Source organism: Panicum virgatum, chromosome 1K (genome assembly GCF_016808335.1).
Source record: "Panicum virgatum strain AP13 chromosome 1K, P.virgatum_v5, whole genome shotgun sequence".
In the NCBI taxonomy this organism is placed as follows: Eukaryota; Viridiplantae; Streptophyta; class Magnoliopsida; order Poales; family Poaceae; genus Panicum; species Panicum virgatum.
Genome location: NC_053136.1, coordinates 41600861 through 41623925, shown reverse-complemented (window position 1 = coordinate 41623925; position 23065 = coordinate 41600861). Strand labels below are relative to the sequence as shown.

At 47.7% G+C, this 23065-nt stretch overlaps 1 protein-coding gene across 1 annotated transcript; it reads right to left on the bottom strand.

Annotated features, from left to right (window-relative positions):
- Positions 1 to 16799: 16799 nt before the first annotated feature.
- On the bottom strand, positions 16800 to 18433 carry LOC120708577 (uncharacterized protein At4g06744-like). Its single transcript, XM_039993908.1, has one exon. It carries the CDS (start codon positions 18348 to 18350, stop codon positions 17043 to 17045), a length of 1308 nt encoding a protein of 435 aa, XP_039849842.1. The 5' UTR covers positions 18351 to 18433; the 3' UTR covers positions 16800 to 17042.
- Positions 18434 to 23065: the final 4632 nt, after the last annotated feature.

Sequence of the window (23065 nt, the reverse complement as noted above, 5' to 3'; positions counted from 1 at the left end):
GGCTCGGTGAGCTTCGCCTACCCTTGCCCTTCGTTTTTAACTAGAAATCGTAGGCGGTAGCACCCCTTTAGGTGGCCGCGCAACCCACGCCGGCGACAGGGCCGCCTCTCATCACGGCGAGCCACAACTGAGCCTCGATTAGCCACCCAGTGCACTCCAGTGGCTTACTCATGTCGTGCTCCTTCTTTTGCACCAAACCGCAGGCCAAAAGACCCTCGGTAGCGCCCAATCCTCCTACTCCGGCGAGCCTCCGCGCAGCGCCGCCGCGCGCCACCGGTTGCGCCGCCGCCCAGCGCGCCCAATCTCCTCAATCCGTTCGATCCAGAACGAACGACCCTGATTAGAACGGCGACCCCCTTTGATCCTAGCCACCAGATCTGGATCTGACGGCCCAGATCTGAACGTACCCCTTCGCCTGGCCATTTTGCTAAAGAGCCCCTGACTTTTGTTAATATCAATCCTCGGTCCAGCTTTAGTCAAAAATAATTCCACTTAGGTCCTGTTTTTAACGTTTTAACCCCTGAGCTTTCTGGAATTAGCGCCCGCAGTCCAGTCCTTGAGTTTTTTATGCGCTAGCCCCTGAGTCTAACCTTTATTTACATTTAGGCCCTCGGTTTTTTTGCAGAAAACACCCTTGGAACTCTAGTTTTCTTACAATTAGGTCCCTGAAACTTGTTTTTAGCCTAGAATATGCGTTTTAACTCCGTTTTAGGCGTTCTTTATGTCCACGCGATCGTTGTAACGCGTAGAATAGCTTTAGACTAGTTTAGTGTGCTGTTTTTTTATGTATTGATGTACTGTTTCTTAGTATAATATGATAGGTTGTAACCCAAAGTGATAGGTTATTTTTGGCCATGTGTTCGTGAGTAGACGTTGAGCTACCGGAGGAGCCCCAGTACTAGTACCCGGAGCAGCCGTCTTCTGACCACTTTGAGCAGCAGCAGGAGCAGTACGAGGAAGGCAAGTATAACATGAACAACCTATCACTTTTAAATACATTTTCATACTGCATTTTAATACTGTATGCCTATAAGGATTTCCTAGCCACTTTATATCCTTTATATATATCCTTTGGGTTGCATTTTGGTTAGTTGTGCTAGGTGCCGCGCTATAACACATTGGTCCTTTTTAATTAATTTGATTAATGGTATATGCAACTTAATTCTGAGAGTGGCCCTCTGTGTGGCTTGAGTGGCTCACTTCTCATTAAAATTGATTTTGTTAGAAACATGGTTTAGGGGGCTAGCACGGTGCTTACTGCCTGGTTGGCCACTCTCCATAAGGACCGGTTCATAGAGCGACAACCTGGGACAACAGCGCTACCACAAGACTGGAATGGGACTTCTATGTCCCTCGTACTGAGTGGCCTCATCTGTGGTATTGTTGACGCCCACTAGACCTGCTCCATAGTCGCCGATCCAACCCTCGCGGTTATTCCTTACCAACGAGATTCTTTGTAAAGGCCTCGTAGTGAGTTTGCTAGTCATCTCACCTAAGGAAGTGTGATGAACAACTAGCGTAGCTCACGACTTGTGGGTAAAGATGTGCAACCTCTGCAGAGTGTAAAACTGGTATACTAGCCGTGCTCACGGTCATGAGCGGCCCAGATCCTCCTTTTGATTAGTGGGGTTATCTCCTTCCGACGAGGGGGGTGCCTCTCGGGGTTACCTTGGTGGTTTCGGTTTGGTTCTCAGTAGTAACATGATTAATTTTGATTAATTACTATGTAATTGGGTTAATGGTAATTCATCAACTTGTAGTAAATAACTTTAATAAAATTTTGCCAAGACTTAAAAGCTAATGCAGTCAGTCAGCCAACCTAGAGCCTCATAGTTTGTGTTATACTTGTTGAGTACAAGTTGTGTACTCACTCTTGCCTCTTCTCTACTTTTTCCTCTTGGATACGCTACTGCTGCTCAGTTCCTGCCGACGCGAGGGAGTTCGCTTAGCGCTACCAGGACTACGAGGACTTCTAGGCGTTCGTCTCCCAGTCGACGTCCCTGTGGCGCCCTGCTCAGCTTCGGAGAGTTTTATCATATTTGTACTTCGCTTCCGCTGTGTCAGACATTTTTGTCATTATTGTAATAAATAACTTTCGTATTCGCTTTATTATATCTTTTTACGTGATATGTGCTATGATATACTGTTCATTCTGTTGTATATACGTGTGACTTCCTGGCACGTATATGATTGCTCGGTTTATGTCCTTTTATAAACCGGGTGTTACATACAGGGACTCTGCTGGCTGCACAAACAAATCAGGCCCTGCAACAAATTTCAGTTCCCCACCAGCCAACTATAATCATCGCACCCAACCCTGCAGTAGGACCATCTTTTGAGCCTACTGCGCACAACCTGCTCATGAAGGTGGGAGACTCGGCGCGCAGTGCAAGAGTTCTTCCACTCAGGGTGGTACAAGCTGCGCTAAAAGGTGCATGGGGAAGAAATTATTACAACATCTCTGAGATTGCGCAGAATCTGTTCATGTCACATTTCCGAAGTGCTAGAGCGCTACAATCAGTCTGGACAAGGCAACCATGGCTACTGGGAAGAGAAGTTCTTTTGCTAGAGTGGGTCAATCCGGATGCAAATGTCAAGCCGATGCATTCCTACAGGTGACGCTCCAAGCGAGATGACACACGGCTTTCCTTTTTCTGAGGGATGGGTGCGAAATACTAGAGCCCATGTGGTGGCCACCCACCAGCAACAATTCACCCTCTCCGGGACTGTCAATCCACACACTATGGAGCGAGGCAGAGGAGGAAGAACCCGATCTGGAATTAGAGGCAGCAGATGGGATAAGGGGACAATCAACAACAACGCTCAAGGTCTCATAAATGATGAGGCTGGGAAACAACTACAAGCTGGTAGCTCCCGTATTGCTTCAGAGGCTATGGCGCCGCCTCCGTGGGCGCCACCGCAGCCATGAGTCTACTCAGCTGGAACTACAGAGGCTCGGGCGGGAGTCTCCGCAGTCATAAAATGCAACACCTTGCCCGCCTCATGTCGTCGACACATGCTCAATTTTGTAGTTCCTGCGGTTGGCCTCTCGGGTGGCCTTTGGGTGATGTGGACTGACGATGTTGATGTGAATATAGTGTCCTCTAGCCACTACTATGTGTTAGCTTTTGTTGTAAATAGGGCTACTGCTGTTTCTTTTAACCTAGTATGCATGTATGGTGACCCACATCATCAACATACCAACGATATATGGCATGATGTGGATGCTTTTGTTGTTTAAAGTCAGGATAGTCCCACTTTATGTATAGGCGACTTAAACAATATTATGCATCCTAATGAAAAACGGGGGCAAGGACCTCCTTGTTTATCCCGTATTCGAAATTTCTGCACCCTTATCAAGCAATGTGGTTTAATCGACTTGGGTTACAGTGGTGCTGCTTATACTTGGACAAATAAACGTTTCACCACTAGACCGACTTTTCAACGCTTGGATAGATGCTTGGGAAATTTAGATTGGTGTCAAATTTTTCCGCAGACTGTTGTTTATCACCTACCTATGCTTTACAGTGATCATACACCTATCCTTGCTATCCTGAACCCAAATCGTCCCAAGCCAAAGAGGAGATTCAGATTCCAAAACTGGTGGCTCACTGAAAATGATTTTCATGAGACTGCAGCCCAAGCTTGGGCTCAGTCAAAAAACCAGCATTTCCATAACCGCACAAAAGCTCTTGCTTCCAACCTCAAGAAGTGGGTGAAAAAGAAGAAGCCCCTTAACCAGCAATTAGAAGAAATTGAGCAGCATATAGCCCAAATTCAGGAAAACCAGCCAGATCACATTGACCATGCCACTGAACAGAACCTAGTTACTCTCCATAACCAAATTCTTGATAAAATCACAGATTACTATAGGCAGCTATCCAAGAAACATTGGGCTACCAAAGGAGACAGGAACACAAGATTCTTCCAGCAAGCTTGCACTAAGAGGAGGCAAAAGAACAGAATTTTGTTTATTGAAAATGCGGGAGGTCAACCGCTAGCAGACCCCAAGACATTGCGCAGGAATTTATTTCTTATTTTTCAAATCTTTTCACTACTACTGTTCCTGCTCACAATATAGACTTCCAATTTGAAGGCAATATAACTAATGAATTCACAAATTCCACGCCAAGTATTGATGAGTGCTTACAGATCATCAAAAGTATGAGACTAAATTTGGCGCCGGGACCAGATGGACTCAATGTGGCCTTCTACCGTGCGACCTGGCCATGGATAAAGCAAGATATACACAACTTGATCATGGAATTCTACAATACCGGTAATATCTCACAATCCCTAAATGCTACTGATATTGTTTTGATCCCGAAAAAACTACAAGCCATCCATGTCACTGATTATAGGCCGATTAGTCTTACCAATGTCGCCTATCGTCTCATTGCAAAGTCCCTAGCAAATAGACTGAAAGAGGAGTTGCCTGATTATATTCATCACTCTCAGCATGCCTTCATTCAGGGTAGGCGCATAACTGATAACATCATCATTGCTCAAGAGATTGTGCACTCTTTTAATCTTAATTCTTTCAAACAACATGCTTTCATGCTAAAAATTGACCTGGCAAAAGCTTTTGATCGTATTGAATGGCCTTTTGTGCTAAATTCTTTGCGCCATAAAGGATATAGTGGTCATTTTATCAAACTGATCCATGCTTGCATCTCTACGACCTCTTTTGCTATCAATGTTAATGGGCAGCCCCATGGACAAGTAAAGGCTACAAGAGGAATAAGACAGGATTGCCCACTGTCGCCATACCTATTTGTCCTTGCTATTAATGAGCTGTCGATTTGTCTACAAAATGCTCTAGAGAATCAAGAGCTTACAGGTATCACACTTGGACCAGACTGCCCGCCTATCCACTCTATTCTTTTTGCAGATGATCTCATTATTTGTGGAAAAGCTGATCCGCAACAAGTTCAAACAATCAAAAGCATTCTTGACTCTTTTTGTGCAGCTTCAGGGCAAACACCGAACTGGGCAAAATCCTCAATTCTTTTCAGCAAAAAGGTAACAACCGCTTCCAAAGCCCAAATTAAGAGCATTTTTCCTGTTAGTGACTTCAAACCAAACACTATGCATCTTGGGCATCCTCTGCTCATCACACAAAAGGACGAAGACAAGGCTTATGATTTCATTTATCAAAAATTCAAGTCAAGGCTCACCCTAACAAAAGCTAATACTCTCAATCATGCTGGGCGGCTGACCCTGATCCAATCTGTTTTTGCTTCAATTCCGATATATTACATGGCTAACGTTTTGTTCACAAAGAAATTTCTAGCAAAGCTCACAGCCATTATCAGAACCTTTTGGTGGCAAGGAGTACAGACGGACCAGAACAAGAAGCCCATACACTACAGATCATGGAACGCATGCTGCAAACCAAAAAAGGAGGGAGGTCTAGGCATTCGAAAGCTATAGCTGGTAAACAAAGGTATGCTCATCAACGCTGCGTGGCGCTTTATCAATGAACCTGGATCTATGGTAGCAAAAATAATCAAGGTTAAATATTTCCCAAATGCCTCCCTATGGACAGCCTCCGCTCATATCTGCAAATCCACTTTCTGGTCTTCCATTCTAAGCATTAGGCACCACCTTGAAACCCATGTCACTATACAATTTATTGATGGCAATACTTCTATTTGGAACCAACCTTGGAGCCCTTTCTGGAAAGAAATGCATGATCGTCTAAACCTTGAACAAACTGATTATCAAATACCTAATACCGTGTCTGATTTGTGGTTGCCAAACTCTAAAATATGGGATGAGAATAAAATTATCACCCTTTTTGGCCAGCAATCCATGGATGCTTTGGTGCAGGCCCCGGTCATCGCAGGACAAGGGCCGGACATAATTTGTTGGAAATTGACTCCTAATGGCCTATGCTCTTCAAAAAGTGCTTACAATATGTTGGCCAAAGAGGAGGCAGCAAGCCAACCCCCGCCAAACACTCCTCTGCAGGTTATACAAATTCTTAGACAGGTGTGGAAGGACAAGCTTATTCAACCTAGAGTCAAAACTTTTGCATGGAGATTACTCAGACTCGCCCTTGGCACCGACAAAAGAATACACCGCATAATTCAGAGGATTGATGAAAAATGCTCCAGGTGTGGTATGGTAGAAGATGACAACCACTTATTCTTCGAATGCAGCTTTGCTAGGGCTACATGGTTTGGCTCAGTCCTAGGCCTCAGATCAGATAATCTGCCATCTTCTACAAGTGGTCTCCATGTTCAAATAGGCTCCTTGCTGCAGCAGGGTGCACCAAACATGACGGCAGGTATCATTTTCTCAATCATGTGGTGTCTATGGAAGGCTAGGAATGATCACAGGTTTAACAACGTGCATTGGACAACATCAAGACTTCTTTTCGAAGCGACTGCCATTGACAATTCTTTTGCAGCAGCGATGGAAGAACCCTTGCCCATACATGATCATGAAAATCATGGCCAACGTAATAACTTGTCAGGTATGAATTTAAATGCATTTGTGCAGATTCAAGAGGGCCCCAATATTTTTTGTGATGCATCTGTATGTGTGCAACAATCGGCTGCCTACAACCAAACTGGAGTTGATATTTTCATTCTAACAACTCCAAGCCAGTCTTTGTTCTGATTCCTTTTTTCAGGTAGGTATACAGCAAGCAATGGAGCCTCTACAAGCAGAGGCAAACGCTCTACTCTTGGGGGCGAAACTAGCTAGAGCACTCAATTTACAGAGGACTAATTTGATTACAGATAACGAAGTGCTAGCCAAAACAGCCAGGACGGCCTCACTGCGACATAGCCCAGGCCATTGGTCACTGCGACTTGTTCTTGCTGAATTTGCAGATGTGACACAGGGAATAAATTGCTCCATCCTGAAGATTAGCAGACAAAACAATAAAGTGGCTGACAAGCTTGCAAAGATGGCGAGACAGGCTTCGATTCCTACTTCTTGTCTTTTCTCTTGTAATGCTTTAAGCCATAATTTGCATTGTCCAGTAAGAGATGCATTGGCAAATTTTCAATGGGGCAACTTTGCACTCATTTCTGTAACTTGCCTATGAATGAATGAAAATGTTTTACCCTATCAAAAAAAAACACTCGTCGAAATCGCCGGCTGGCGTTGAATTTCGGCTTACGTGGAGGTGAGAGAAGATGGTGGAAGAAGAGAGCCAGCGACTATTCTCACGTTAGCGTGTGACGCGCGGCACGCGCCTTTTCATACTTGTGGGCCGAACTTCTACTTCTTTCCTTGTTCCCAACACTGATGCGAGAGAGATGAATGGGTTCTGTGCTAGGGAAGATGTGAAGAATAATAAAATAATTAAAGTGCGTAGGTCCCACTAATACATTAGAATTTAAATTGTTAAATGGATTGTTTCTTGAGCTGACGTGTACTAGCTTTAAGCTACCAACTAGCTGGAATCTTTGGAGAAGGCCTAATCGGGAGCTCCAAGTATCTCGTGGAAGAAAGATGACTAAGACATCCATGTTTAAAGGTCACTTTAATCCAATTATCTAATACAAATATATTTAATATTTTAATAGAATTAACTCAATATTTTGGTAAACATATTTAACATTTTATTTTCAAAATGTTAAAATTGTAAAGACAAAATGTTGAAATTAAAAATACTAAAATAAAAATGTTGAAGGATGTTTCTTCTTCGGCGGCCACATGCTCAGGCGCGGCGCTCGACACAGCAGCAGCTACAGCGTGGAGCGCAGCAGTGGCAGCAGTAGAATGCAGCGTCGCAACGCCAGCAGCAGCATAGCAGCGCGGCAGCGACGGCGTGCGACTGGTAGGCGGGCGGCTGCCGGCGGGAGAGCGTGGCGCTTGCGACCGACGGGCGGGGCGGCGACCCATGGTGAAAAAGGGAGCACGACGAAGAACAAGGCTAGAGTCTGTTAGAAAATCTAACAGATGAGATGATTTGCACGAATTTCAAATATTAGAAGGGTGTGAATAATTTTTCGGAAGATATATAGGATTTCCGCTGGTAACCATCCAACAAAGGGAGGCCGCAGGAGACTAGGAATTCTATATATCTTCCGGAAGATTTTTTATTCCCCACCTTCCAATGTTTGAAATTCGTGCAAAATATCTCATCCGTTGGATCTTCTCAACTCTAATCTTTTTCCTCCTTGTGCCCCTTCCTCATCACGCGCCGCCGCCGCCCCCTGGGCCGCACGGCCGCCTGCCCGCCACGCGCTGCTCGCCGCGCCGCGTGCCTTGTGGTGCTGTAGCTTGCCGCCGTTCGACGCGTGGTGCTTCTGTTCGCCGCCGCGCGCTGTGTGCTGCTGTGGGGCCGCCGCTGCTTGCTGCGGCGCGCTGCTGGGGGGTGGGGCGGTTGCTTGTGCGGCTGCTAGAAGCTGCTACTGCCGCCGCTGCGGGCGCGCGACGCACGGCGGCGCCGCCGTTGGAGGAGAAATGCCTCGCCGAAGAAAAATCTTCAACATTTCTATTTTAGTATTTTCAACATTTTATGCTTTCGATTTCAACATTTTGTCTTTACGATTTTAACATTTTGAAAGCCAAATATTGAACATATTTACCAAAATATTGAGTTAATCATATCAAATTATTGGACATATTTGCAACAGATAATTAGATCAAAGTGGACTTTAAAGATAAATGTCTTATCTATCTTCCAGAAGATAGATAGGAGCCCCCGCCGGAGACGGCCTCCACGCGGACCCACGTCTTCCGGCCGGCCGCATGCCAGATGGGCCACACAAGAGAGGGATATCTGCATCACGTCTCTTTTGGGCTGAGATGGTCTGGTCCGTACTAGTGTTGTTATGCAGAAATTCTATACATCTTCCGAAAGATAAGAAGGTCATTGAACTTTCAGTGTTTGAGATCCGTGCAAAGTGCATTGAACGGATGTGATTGGAGCAACTGGGGAGTAGTGCTGAGCGCATGTGCGCCTCCTCAGTATGCATGGCTGGACGTTGGTGGGTGGACGTGGATTTCATTTAGATTCAAAACTTTAATTCTATTTTTCTTTCAAACCGTTAATATATTTTGGATTTCGTTTGAAGCATGATGCTATTTAGAATTTATGCAACAAAACAAGATCACATATGCATATATATTAATTAATTTTATTTTTTCTAAAAAATCAATATTCGAAGTATACTATTGCAACTTGAGTATACACATGTTCAACATTTTGTACATATGGTTTCAACGTTTTCATATAAAATGTTTAACTATTTCATAAAAAATATTGTATTAAGTTTGAATGAATGTTGAATCCTATATTTTAAAATATTGACCGTAGCGGTTTAGTGAAAGTGTTACTTGTTGATGCAGTTTAAAAAGGAAAAAAAATGAAAGAACATTTACCAGCACCTGCACCTTCCAACTAGTGGCGACGTGCAAGCTTCACATGCTTACTGCATGTGCTTGCATGATTCAGACAAAGACAATGGAGCGGGGCATTAGCGCTGTGAGACTTTAATGGGCCGTGCGACACAACGATTTGTATAATGGGCTTTATAGATATGTCTATTATCCGACATCCGGAAAGGGTACAGGAGCCCCGTTGTTATGTGGGCTACTTAATGGGCGGCCCAACTATTTATTTTACGGTTCCTATATATAGTCGGCGCATGGTGGGCTGAGTTGGACCGTCGCTACTTGTACGAACCTCGCTGGAGCATGAACAACGGACACATACGTTCTTTGATTTATGGCCATGTTCTAGCCAAGATAAATTTTGGCCACTAAATTAGCGGCCATGGATTTAACCGATAAAGTGAAGCAGCCAAAGGAGGAGGTTAACGAGTCGAAATTTGACATCAGATAAAATGGTGACAGAAATTCGACTCGGCAAGCTGGGGGCATGAAACCAAACACACCGGACGAGCACCCTGGCAGACCGAAGCATGCTAACCTACCAAACTAAGGTAAAGAGGTACAAGTTCAAAGCGGCAAGATATATGCGCAAAGGGAAATACCGAAATGGTAAGGCCATAAGAGTTTTATGTACATTACCCGAAAAAAAAGAGAGTTTTATGTACATTAGTTATGATGGAACATTAACTAATTCGGCGATATAATAGAGAATTTAATAGGAGAGAGAAGGAGAAACTAGGTTGACACAAATACCAACTCTTCATGAGTCATAAAATTAAAGATCATGTGGAGTCTATAAAAACAACAATGTAAAATTATGTATTGAAGGGGTAGTTTAATTTTAAACATCATTTTGTTTCCTTCTTGCTGATATGGTAATCTTGGAAACGCCAATATGAAATCCTCTACTGATATTGTCTCGGTGCACAGTTTCATCGCACGGTTATCAAGACTGAAAACTAGATAGCTGTGTCTGAGTTTTATGGGGCTGAAACTTCTCTCTCATTATACGAAACTCCCTTATTCTCTCTCCTTGCTATATCAGCAAAATTGATGATGTGGTATACAATTTAATGCCATAAAACTTTCCTTAAGACTGGTCTAATTATGGATGAACGGGTAATTATTAGGAACAACACTTACTGCTGGTTAATTACTCCGATTTCTTTTGGCGTTATTAAGATGGTGGTTCCCATAACTTTCTTGGCTATGGATTCCTTTGGAGATTAGCCACACGACACAAACAACCCCGTGACCCGTGAAGCTCGGTGGCCCGGCCTCCCGCGGGGCACGACGACCGGCAGCTGTATGGAGCAGAGGAGGGAGAAGAGGAGATGAGGGAGAAGGGTGGTGGGGGCTCCTAGGGCCAAAATCTTCTTTTTACATTGCATTTAATGGTTCTTGGATGGAAAATCTAACAGAGTGGAGAACGATCTCCAAAAAGAAGTTAATTCTGTAAACTAGAGACCTGTGACATTCCGAAAAATTTACCAAATAAATCACACGCTAAAAATAATTTTCAAAATTCTTTTCGTCGTTGAGTTCGATCCTTCCTATCCAAGCCCCTAATTCCCCGGAACTTTTCCCGGACCTGACACCCGAATCTGACCGCCGTCCCATCCCGCGCCGCTCGGCTGCCTGTCGCCCACGCGCGACCGCCCGTCGCAATCACCGCCGTGATTTTCGCCATCTATCCCTCTTTCTCTCTCTCCTTTTCTTTTTCTTTTTCTTTTTCCTGTTTCCTTTTTATTTTCCATTTTCTTTTCCTCCTTCCCCTCTCTTCCTTCTCTCTCTCCTTCCCCCCCCGCACGCTGCAGAGCAGCTCGCCGCCGCGTCGACCCTGCTCCTCACCCGCTCCTGCGCGCCCGCCCCGCTCACGGCCTGCCCATGCGCACGCGCACGCCCCAGCACGCTGAGCCCCGTGCCGCCCTGACGCGCGCCCGGCCCACGCGTGCGCACGCGCACCGCGTGGCCGCGCCGCCCGCCGCTGATGGCCGCCGCTGCCACCCCGCCTCGCTGAGCCGCCGTACCGCTCGCCTGCCTCGACGCGCACCGCGCCCCCCACATCGCCACGCCGGCCGCCAGGGACGCACAACGCCTGCTCCACGCGCGCACGCGCTCTGCGTGCCCGGGAGACTCGCAGCGCGCGCTCTGCTCCCTGCCCACGCGCGTCCCTGTGCGCCTCGGGTGCTCGCCGCGCCGCTCGCCGCGCCGCTCGTGCCTGCCCGAGACGTCCCGTCGTCCTGTTGCCGCCTCGCCGCCCGTGCCGCCGCTCCATGACACCGCGGTAGCGGCCAAACGCCATTAAGGCGCCCCGCCGAGCTCGCCGGACCGCCACCAACGCGGCCCCTCCCCTCCACCGCCTTGCCGCGCCTACAAATAGGCCACCTCGTCGCCCAGCATCCTCACAACCTCCACCGCCGCCTCTAGCCCTCGCCCAAGCCACGCAGCGCCGCCATGCCAAGCTCCAGGGCCGGCCGCCGCCAGCCTCCGTCGAGCCGCCTTCCCGAGACGTCTCCGCCCAAGGTGAGGGCAAGGATAGAGCCTCCTCGACCCCCACGACCCCTTCGACCACCTCGAGTCCCTTCCCCGAGCCCACAATGCCGCCTCCGTGTCCACCTCCGGCCATCTCCGCCGACCACCGTGGCCACGCCACCACGAGCCGTCTCCGCTCGAATCGAGTGGGGGGAAACAAACCCTCTCGGGCCCCGCAAGTTTTTCCCCCACTTCGCGGCCGCCACCGTGGCCCAGGCGCCCGGCGTTGCGCCGCCCCCTCCCCTGTTTCTCAGCGAGGGGGAGGAAGAAGACAGGCCATTTTACCCATACCCCTTGTCTTTGTTTCTATTCATTTAAGAACCCTCCCACTCTTTAGCTTTTTGCAAAATAAACCCTCTCTCTTTTTATTTTCCAAAATAAACCCTTCCACCATATAAACTTAATTCTAAATAAACCCACACCTTTTAGTATGCCCCAAATATTTCTAGAAATTACAACTAAGTCCTTTTCTATTCCAGACAATTTACAAATGAGCCCCTGGATCCTTATTTAACCCTAAATCCCTCTCCAACCTATCATTTCATGCGCCAAACGATCTCCGATCGACCCGAAACTTTACCACGCCATTCCTAACATAGTTTTGGCCATGCCATTAGGAAATCGCCCAAAAAAATTACTTTTATCTCCATATCTTAATTGTTTCCGAATCGAGCTCGGCGATAAAACTTTTATTTCTTTTTCTTGATTGTGTGTTTGTTTGTATGCGTCGTAGATCACGGTGTGAATGAGGGAGAACCCATCAATGAGCAATACTGTGAGCAAGCGAACGAGGACCAGTTCCGCGACCCCGAACCCGAAGGACAGTACCTCGATCAGGACTTCCCGGAAGGCTTTGAAGACGACAAGTTCAATCCCGCCCTTTGATGCATGTTTTGTCCTAATTTTTATAAACACAACCCATTGGCCTATTTTATAAAATTGCATATGTTTTGCCTGCTGAAAAACATGGTTGGATAGCCACCCCTTGATTTGTTATAACCATTCCTTGACCACATAGATTAATGTTTGAATGTGATTTGTTTGGACGTTAATCGCTGCTAGAACGCTTAGGATCTTAAACATTATATAAGTTGTTTTATAAAAGAAAAATGTGTGAGTGTGTGGGAAGGGAAAAATGTGAAATTTTCGAAAGATAAGTTTAGACGGGATGTATGGCACTTCTGTGTGAATTGCCAAACGGTATGCTCGTACCTGTGTGGTAGAGCAAGGAAGGGAGATATCCATCCTGTCACAACTAAGGACCGAGTTGGTGTGTCATCTCACCTAACTCCACTATCGTGCAAACCACTCGACCGTTGTATGGGCAACGGCTTAGCATAAACCCCACTAGTTAGGCTGATAGCCATCAGGGGAGCTGAGAGCAACGGGTGATCAAGGAGAAGAGATTAGCTCTGTGTGACTTATGCCCCGGTTAAAACCTCTGTGATAGGTCAATGACCCCTTGGTGGATCCCGTGATGGCTAGTCAGGTCTAGCTAAGGTGGGTAATGGCTTTGTTGGGATCTGCACCGACACTACGGTGATCGAGCTATGGTACCCCACTTGTGGGTAAAGTTGCACACCTCTGCAGAGTTAAAATCTATTCGAATAGCCGTGCCCACGGTACTGGGCGAGTTACGGTGTGGTCACATAACTAGTGTTTCTTCTGGGATTGGATGGGTTGGCGTGAGTTGTTTTGGAAAAGTGTCCGGCAGTTGTGCCGTGTGCTACGACGGATGAGGAGTCCGGTAGCAATTTAAAACTGGGATCATGTGTGGATCAACACTACGTGTTACTCGGTACCAGAAAGCTCGCTTTGAGAATCCTTTCTTTCAAATGAACCCCTGCATAAAAATTCATTTTCCACAAGTTAAACCCTAGCCTTATCCTTGATTTATCCTGTGCATTATATTCTGTTTATACCCCCTCCGTGGGTGTGGTTGGACTTGCTGAGTACGTTTGTACTCACCCCATTCTTAAATTTTTATAGAGGAAGATCCAGACTTCGTTCCTGAAGACGTTGAGTAGAGGTTCCGTCCTGCACCCAACCTTGCCTGTGGATAGGGTCACCCGCAGGAAGTTCCGTATGGCGCAAGACTCCGATGACCCCCTCTTCGTAGTTAATATCGTGGTGTGGGTGTTAGTTGTTATCCTCGCGATAGTAGCGCTTCACTGCCCACTTCCACGTAGAGTTGTACGGTGATGTACCATATGATGTAATAAAAGTGTTATCAGCCTCCTGAGACTGATATTGTATCACTTTTAAGTCTTCTCTTATGAGGGGACGCTTCAAGACCTTAACTTGGTGTCAAACATGGAACAAAAATTTTTAGGGGCCAAGAAAGGAACCAATAGTTTTTCCAGTGTCAAATAAGGAATTTCCTCTTAATAATTCTGTCGTTCTTCTCTGAAACTTCAGAGTACTATGTCTTTATTTTATGAATTCACAGTATTACCAAACTATTATACCCACGTGCTATTCTACACTCTAGGTGCAACTACATCCAACTAATTATTGAACAAATTTTCAGTAATAATCGATGCGCACGATTACTGAACACCATTTTACTTAATGTGATACAATAATTCGGTAACTCGCTTTAGTAATTTCTGATCCGTTCGGTCAGTAATTTGACTGCTGGGTGTAGAATAAATGCTACACCGAAGGTGTAGAATAGTATTACCGTATATTATAACATAGTTAGAAGTTTTGGAAATATATTTTGCTACAACAGTGTCAAAGACACTGCAAATGTATGTATGCATATAGTTTTGGTGGAGTTCAAATTTTTGAGTTCATGTGGTATCTTGAGTTTCTTTTTTTTAAATAAAAACACAGCACAAACAAAAAGATAGTACAGATGTAGATACTTACATAGACGTACTGACATCCACTCCTATAAATACATGCATGTCTACCTCTATAAGCAGCTTCGAGAGATTTAGTGGCAGATTGACATTTCGTTGACGACAGGTATGTTAGCTACCACCGAAAAAATAGTCCCGGTTAAATCGGGGAATGAATTCACAAAAATACAAGCACCCATATCGAGTAGAGGACTTGAATCTAAATGGATATGTTTCGCTATAAGGATCCTTACCGGTGATCGCCATTTCATCGCATGATTTCAAATTTCTATTAAAATTTATATAGTGATTTCAGACTTTTGACCAGTTTAAAATGGGAATAAGATGACCACCTAAACATCTCCAGCAAGTTTACCCATATTCCACCCAGCTTCATAAATCTTGTAACTAGAGCTTGCCAATCACGATCTTATTAACACATCACGTACCAACCAGAATATTGTTGCATTGGCGGAGCCATATCTTGCTCAATTAAACTCTGAATGTTTCTCAGGAAGTTAAAGGTAAGCTGTTCCTACATCTTAGAATCTACGACGACCATGCACAGCTTACGGTACAGAAACCTGGCCAATCTTATTTGTGAGCCACCTGAAACACAACAAATTATCACAGCTCACGGCACGGCGGCACTCTAGCTACCAGTACACCATCACATGTGCATGGCTCTTGGCGGCGAGATCAACCCCTGCGGAACGAAACAACAGGGCCAGATCGAAGCGCGCGCATCATGCACACCTACATACCACCACCAACCTATAAAGACACATTGCATGAACATAAACGACGAATAGGGACCAAGGACTCCGCCGGCGGCCCCAAGCTTTTGCCATGGCGCCTCACTAGCTAATGCCCGCATGGAGTGGCATGCATGCATGCAGGTGTCGTCTCCTCTGGTAGCTGGAGCACGGCCGAGCTAGTCGCTCTACCTACCTTTCCGCCACCACGTCCCGTGACGCATGCGACGGCGACGCCTGCATGGCGTGTCGGCGTCGGTGCTCGCCGGCGCGGCGGGCCACGGCTTGGTATGTAGCCGCGGGGATGTTGCTGGCACAGCTGCATGCCCGTCGCGTCCGACGGGGGAGCTCGATCGGGGCAGAGCGGAGCGCGCGGGCGGGACAGCGACTCAGCGAGAGGTTTTGGCGACAAGCGTCGCGTGCCGTGCGTCGTCCGGCCCCTGGAGCTGTGGCCTGGCGCGGCGCGTGATCGAGCTAGGCACCTCGCCGTAGAGCCGTAGAGGCGCGGTCCCGGTCCCAGACAATTTGTCGCGAATGCCGGCGCGGCACGCGAACACGAGCTTCTCTGGGATGGCGGAGCCTGTGGTTTCCTTCACTTCAATCATTGTTATTCACCGTACCCCGGCGTCGAACGTACTAGACATGAAAACACAATGAACAGAGAAGGCATTGAATGTTCCTGAAATGTAAGTGTCCTCTCGATTAGAAAAAAATGTAAGGCGTTGATACTTAGGCCTATGGATCATTGCCGAGCTCATTTTGGGTTGTTCGGTGAACCAAGCGTAGTTCATTTGCATAGTGAAATCTGTGCACCAAGGTTTGAGTCCTTGATGGATTCAGTTCGGGTCGTCGCATGTGACATGAGCCTTAAGAGTGAGGCGTCTATGCAAGAATGTGAACGTCTGCATCGAAAGAAAAACTTCACGTTGCTCAAGAAATCAAGACCCCGGCCGGCTGTTGTAGGGTACAGAGTTATGCAATTACTTATTCCTATTTTAACCGAGGTCTTGTTTAGTTGGGGAAATTTTTTGGGTTTTGAAATTGTAGCACTTTCGTTGTTTTGGCAATTAATATCCAATCATGGACTAATTAGGCTTAAAAAATTCATTTCGTCGTTTACAGTTAAATTGTGTAATTAGTTATTTTTTTAATTGCATTTAATACTCCATGCATATGTCCGAAGATTCGATGTGATGAGTACTGTAGGAAAAATTTTGGGAACTAAACAGGGCCCGAGTAATCTTATCCAAAGTCACTGCCATATTTGTTTTGAAGGTCACTGCCATATTGGAAAGTTACGAAATTTAAGCAATATATCGAACGTCCATGACAGATAAAACTTTACAACAACGGCAACAAATTTTCACTCAAATATAATGGATACAAATAGATCTAGGTTGGACAGCAACCTGGACAGCAACACGTGCGTAGAAAATAGACAGCAAACACTCCAACCACACGGTACTAGTACATAAGAATACAAGAACAAATAGCCAAAACGCCACCGAGACGATCTGTCTCCTACTGCATGCCGAGCTGAGGCCGCTCACTCATGCAGAGTAGCGTAGGTCACGTAGCTGGAGTAGTCCCTAGCCTTCCTCTCCCCCGGTGCCACCTCGCCCTTGGCCGCAGCTGCGGCGGGGCAGGCCACCGGAGTGCTCGCCGCCGGGCACGTCTTGGGCTGGCTCTGGAACGCCGCGCACTCCGCCGGGCGCCTCTGGTCGGCGAGGCCCGGGATGCAGTTGCTCTTCACGTCGAGGACGCCGTCCTTGATCAGCGCCGCGCACGCCGGCCCGACGGAGGTGAAGTAGTTGCCGGACAGCGTGAGGTTGGCGAGGCGGCCGGCGGGCCCGGCGAGCTTGCAGAGCGCGTCGGGCACCGGGCCGTAGAGGCGGTTCCCGGCGACGTTGAGCTGCTCGACGCTGCTGAGGCAGGAGAAGGATGACGGGATCGGGCCGGTGAGCTGGTTCATGCCGGCGTCGATGACGGCCGCCTTGTGGAGCATGCCGAGCTCGTGGGGGAGGCAGCCCGAGAGCTGGTTGTTGAGGAGGAGCAGCTCGAAGAGGGAGTCTTGTAGGTGCTCGATTGACGGTGGGATTGGCCCCGTAAGCTTATTGTTGGCGAGGGCGAGGTAGCTCAACTTGGAGAAGCCAATGTTCGCCGGAAGGGGCCCAGATAGGTTGTTGTAATTGAGGAGGAGAGCTTTAGAATCCGTAGCATGGGGCATCATGCCTCCTCGCTTCTTGTCGCCAGATCGAATGTCAAATGTAAAGTTAAATTTCGCAGTTATGCAGTTGGTGAAAATAACCTCCGGTGCCACTCCGCCGCTCCCCCCCCACATCATAGGGCGTGCAGGCATTTCTTTACTGACACCGAGCTCGTAACTGTAGGCAAGGCCGGCGAGGCGGGGTATGTCGCCACCAAATTGGTTTGAAGCGGCATGGAAAAAAGCGAGATCCGGGAGCTTATCTAAGAACCCTTGCAGCTTTGGTGCATGTAGATTGTAGCCATTCAAAATGACCGCCGCGACGGTTAACTTATCTCGCCCAGACGGTGCTCCGCAATAGAAACCCACGTAGCTCTTCTCCCCGCAGAGATCATTACCTATCCAGGTGGCGGTGACGTTCTTGGGGTCGCTGGTGACGGTGCTCTTGAAGCGCTGGATTACGAGGTAGGCGCGGTATAGTCGCTCATTTGGGAAATCCTGTGGTTGTGGGCTGTATGATACAGACTGATGGTTCTCGTGGGATAAAAAATCAGAGCGAGCAGGGTATGCTGCGATTGCAGCAACACAACAGAGCAGTAGAAAGATGGAGGGATATATGCGGAGGTTGTCCATGCATGCTAATCTCATTGAACTCTGCTGAGAAGCAATGGCAATGGACTCTAACGACGGTCTAGAGATGACCGTGAAATTGGGTGGGGGATGGGACGAGCAAAGGCGGGGTACCGTTTGAGGTCCTGAGTATATATAGAGAGAGGGCTAGAGGCAGACGCCATTCTTACCTCATAATCTCCGTGGTTTGTTGCCGACTTGCCGTCTGATTATAACAATGAGCAACTAGCTAACACAGATGGCTTTGTGGACATAACTGTCTGTATCGATCTCGTTCCGTCGTTCGCCCGACGTCCTTTAATACACGAGGAGAATGCAGAATGAGTTTGCTGTTATTCCATTTCCCAGTTAATCTACTCCATTAACGCATCAGTTCAACTCTTTCCTATGGCTACACTAATTTCCTCCACTGAGATGATTTTTCTTCTATCTACTATACTAATGTACCCACAGATCCTACCCAGTTAAAATGAAGCGTCAACATCTCACCTCAAGTCCTCTTCTCACTTCTCACGATCAAATCCAATAGCCCATATTGCTTGGATCATCCCACCCGTGCGTCCTCCCGGCCTTCCCGGGGGCTACTCCAGATAACGCCGGGGGATACTCCAGATAACACGTTCGACTGCGATTGGATTATTTATGGGTAAGTTCCGACAGTTTCTTCTTTAATTTGACCCTAAAAAGTTCAAACTCTCTTCTTTAATCTTGTTTTTATCTTCTACCCCTTCCGTCATTCCGTGGCTCTGCCATCAACTGTACTGCCCCCGCCGTGATCTCTGTTAGCATACTCCGTTAGGCCTGGGCGGTAGGCCACGCCGTCTTTCGTGCACGGCCACAGGGCTCTCGGTGTCTGACGGTGGGTGAGTACCGCAAGCAGAGATTTGTGGGAACCTCCATTTAGAGATTAGGTTAGGGGTTAATACGTAGTAGAAGTCGGTGGTTTGTGGTGTGTGGGAGAGACGAATGGTTTAGACAGATTCGGACCACTTGGAGGCGTAACACCTTACGTCTTGTGGGAGCTTGTGATTGCTCTTAGATCGGGTGGATCTGATCTGCCTTACACTTGGCTTAGCTATCCTATTTATATACACCCAAGGGGTCATCTTTTTACTATTTTACATGACTTTATTTACTCCTCCCCGGTGTGAACATGCAGAGTGGGAGGAGGGCGCCGCACCGCCCGGACACTCCTCTGCTGGGCTCCTCGTATCTGATGGGACCCAGCAGCGGGCTCCAGGGTCTCCCGGGGCTCCCTGAGGGACCCCGAGGTCTTCTGTGGGCCCTTGGTTGCCTCCCGAGGGGTCCCGAGGTCCCCAACGAACTCCGAGGCCTGGCTCGGGGGGATGGTCGGCGCAGACGGTGGGTCCACCCCCACCGTCCATCACCGTTCAATGGGACAGAGGTGGGAGGAGGGGCTCCTCCCATCTCCCCCTCTGTTCGAGATGCCGTCAGTACCCATGCCTCCCGTACTCATGATGTTTTTATGGGGAGGGCGTGCTACAATGAGTGCCGCAGAGTTACTGCGGCGTCGGCGCGGTAGACGTGACCTGGCGGTTCCTTCTTGGCTAAGGGACCGCCTAGTTTGTCCTCCTCCGGCTCCTGGGCCCTGCCAGGAACTCGAGTAGCAGAGGCAGCCCACGGCCGGAGGTGGGCCGTACCTGGGTCTTTCCATGGGCCTCTTGTAGTTTCGTCAAGCAGAATGGGGACCCCGTTCCTGTGGTGCTAACAGCAGCCCCCGGGCCCACGCCCGAATTTGAAGCGACGATTCGGTCATGGGGCCAAGAGTTACTGCCCCTCTCCTATCTTGCCACGTTGGGTGGCTACCTCGGGGATCGTGTCACCTTTCCTTGATGGCTGCAGCCAGCGTGGAAAGGATCGATGGACCAAGAGGGGGGGGGGGTGAATTGGGCCTTTTTCAAATTCTAAAACACAATAAAGCAACCTTAACCTATGCAATGCTAGTGAGGCACCAATTCACCAACCGGATAACTAAGCTACCTAAACTAGCTATGAGAGATAAAATGAGAAGTAAAGCCTAGCAAGGTAGAGCTAAGTTATGATCTCTAAGTCAAGCACATGAATAAATTGCATGAAAGAAAATGCTTGAATAAAGAGAGTGGACAAGAGACAACCGGATTTTTTCCCGTGGTATCGATGTGTTGGCACACACCCCTAATCCACGTTGTGACACTCACAGAGAGTTTTGTCACCTCCCATGTCACCGAGACGTGGGCGCTCACTAAGAGTCTCCGTTCACCATCCCGGCGTGGTGGAGATCAAGCCACGTACAATCTTCTTCTCCGGGCTCCCATAATCCTTGGCAAGCTCCGCGAGAAATACCTCGATCACCAAGATCGCCTAGGTGATGCCAATCACCAAGAGTAACAAGCTAGGGCCTTCACTTGAGCAAGAACCGATCACCAAGAACGGATGCACACAAGCTTCTCTCTACTCAAGTCCTTAGTCTTGCTTCTTGATTGATTGAATGAACAAGTATGTCAAAGATGAAGCTCAAGGTGGCTCTCAACAATGTATGAGTGTATGAATATGTCCAGGTGTTAAGAGTGTGCAAAATGACCCATTGGAGGGGTATATATAGGCAGCTCACACGAATAGAGCCGTTGGAGAAAAGCTGCCAGAAAACTGCGTAGCACCGGTTAATCCAACGATCCTCCAATAGCCAGCGTCGGTTTAACCGATGAATGTAAACTGCCCCTTCTGAAAACTAGCCGTTACAACTTGTGCAGATTAACCGATGTATCATCGGTTTAACCGGTGAGTGTAGTTGTCCACTGATCAGCTGAAATACGAAGTCTTTGGACAACTGCACCGACGTTAACTCAAACTTATCGTCGGTTTAACCGGTGAGTACAACTTCTGAAATCCTTTGAAAAACCATCTCACTGGTCAATTGCACCGACGTCTTGATTCAAACATCGTCGGTTTAACCGGTGTATAGAACTTGAAACACCCTGGAAAAACCAACTCTAGACTAATGCACCGACGTTAAATTCAAACACGTCGGTTTAACCGGTGTATTGACTTGTCCAGACTCTGCTGACTTCGTTTAACCGACGTATAGGAAAATGAGAGCATCGGTTAAACCGGTGTATAGACTTTTTCCTGATTTTGCCTTTTCTGATTTGAGTCTTGATTGAAATCCAAATATTCTTGAGATATAAGTTGAAAACCACTTATTTGAACTTCTAGGAACCTGAGTGACCATAGTGTGCATCCATTTTCAAATGACCATGTCCATGCTCAAGTTACTTGGCCTTAACCCCTCTTAATAGTGTGATCACTACAAAACTATAAAACCTATACTAACCTAAGTGTCCTTCTCAACCTTATGACACTTAGGACTAGAAAGATCCTTAGTCTTGACATAAAAAAGAGTTGAATACCGAGATCGCCTTTTTGAATAATGAAATTGAGGGGCCTCTTTTGACATATGACCAAATGAGCGATAATGATCTATTAAGCTGCACAAACTCATTAGTCACAATAATGGTTGTCATTAATCACCGAAACATACCTTGAGGGCCTAGATGCTTACAATCTCCCCCTTTTTGGTGATTGATGACAACACAAACATAAATAATGAGAGATCGAGAAAGATAAAACAGGATAAACGCAAGCAAACTCGAAAAAGGATCAAAGAGCTCAAAGGCTCAAACGAAATCCATAGATATGTCTCAAACCACAGCATACTCAGGCGTCAAATGTACATATCCATGAACTAATACCAAATGTGATACAAAGCATCAAAGTCCTGATAACTACGAGCTCTCTCTAACTCTACCCTCTCCCTGACTCCAACTCCCCCTGACTCTCTCCCCCTTTGGCGTCAAAGCACCAAAAAGGCGAGCTACTGATCCGGCTGTCGCGGCATGGCGAGGAAGGGGTCTGGGTCATCGTCGTCGTCGTCGTCGGACGGTGTACCCTCAGTGACGGACGAGAGCTGCTGGTCAGAACTGCCTGCTGGATATGAACTGACTGGGGGTGTAGCTATCGTCGAGGCTCTCGTGCTGGCACTGCCTGGAAGAGGGTCCGTAGAAGTAGTAACCGGCTCAGCAGAAGATGTGTCAACATCTGAAGTAGTAAGAGCTGAAGCTGCCGGCTGTGTCGACTGCTGAAGCAAAGAACCCTCTCCTCCCCCCTGAAGGTAGTGTCTGTGGTACGACGGGGAGAGCGACTGACTGGACTGCCGAAGGAGAGTCCTGAAAGAGTGAAGTCGCTGGCAGTGGTGAGAAGAGTGGACGACCGGCCGACCCAAGTAGTGCGGACATCGAGAACGTGGTCTCCGGTGTCGCCGTAGTCGCTGGAGCTGCAGTAGGGGCTGGAGCTGGAGTGGCTACAAGCTGGGGTGCTCCAACGCCCTGAAAGCCTGGCTGCTGCGGGGCGAGTCCGGTGTGAGTATAGAGCTGTGTAATCATCCCGAACATCGCCATCATGCCCTGCTTCATCTGCTGAAACTGAGCATCTGTCCTCTGTGATACTCAATCAATAAGGCCGACAAATCGCTCCTCCGCTGCAGCACGCTCTCGGGCGGCCTCCCTCTGTATGGCTGCTAGCTGAGCCTCATGGGCTCTCCTGGCCTCCTCCTGTGCTAACCGGTCCTCTCGCTACTGAGTAACAAGCTGCTGAAGAAGAGAGGTGAGCTCGGACGGCTGTGTCACCTGAGACTCTGTAATTGTAGCTGCTGCCGGTGACTCTGGGGCTGGCTCTCT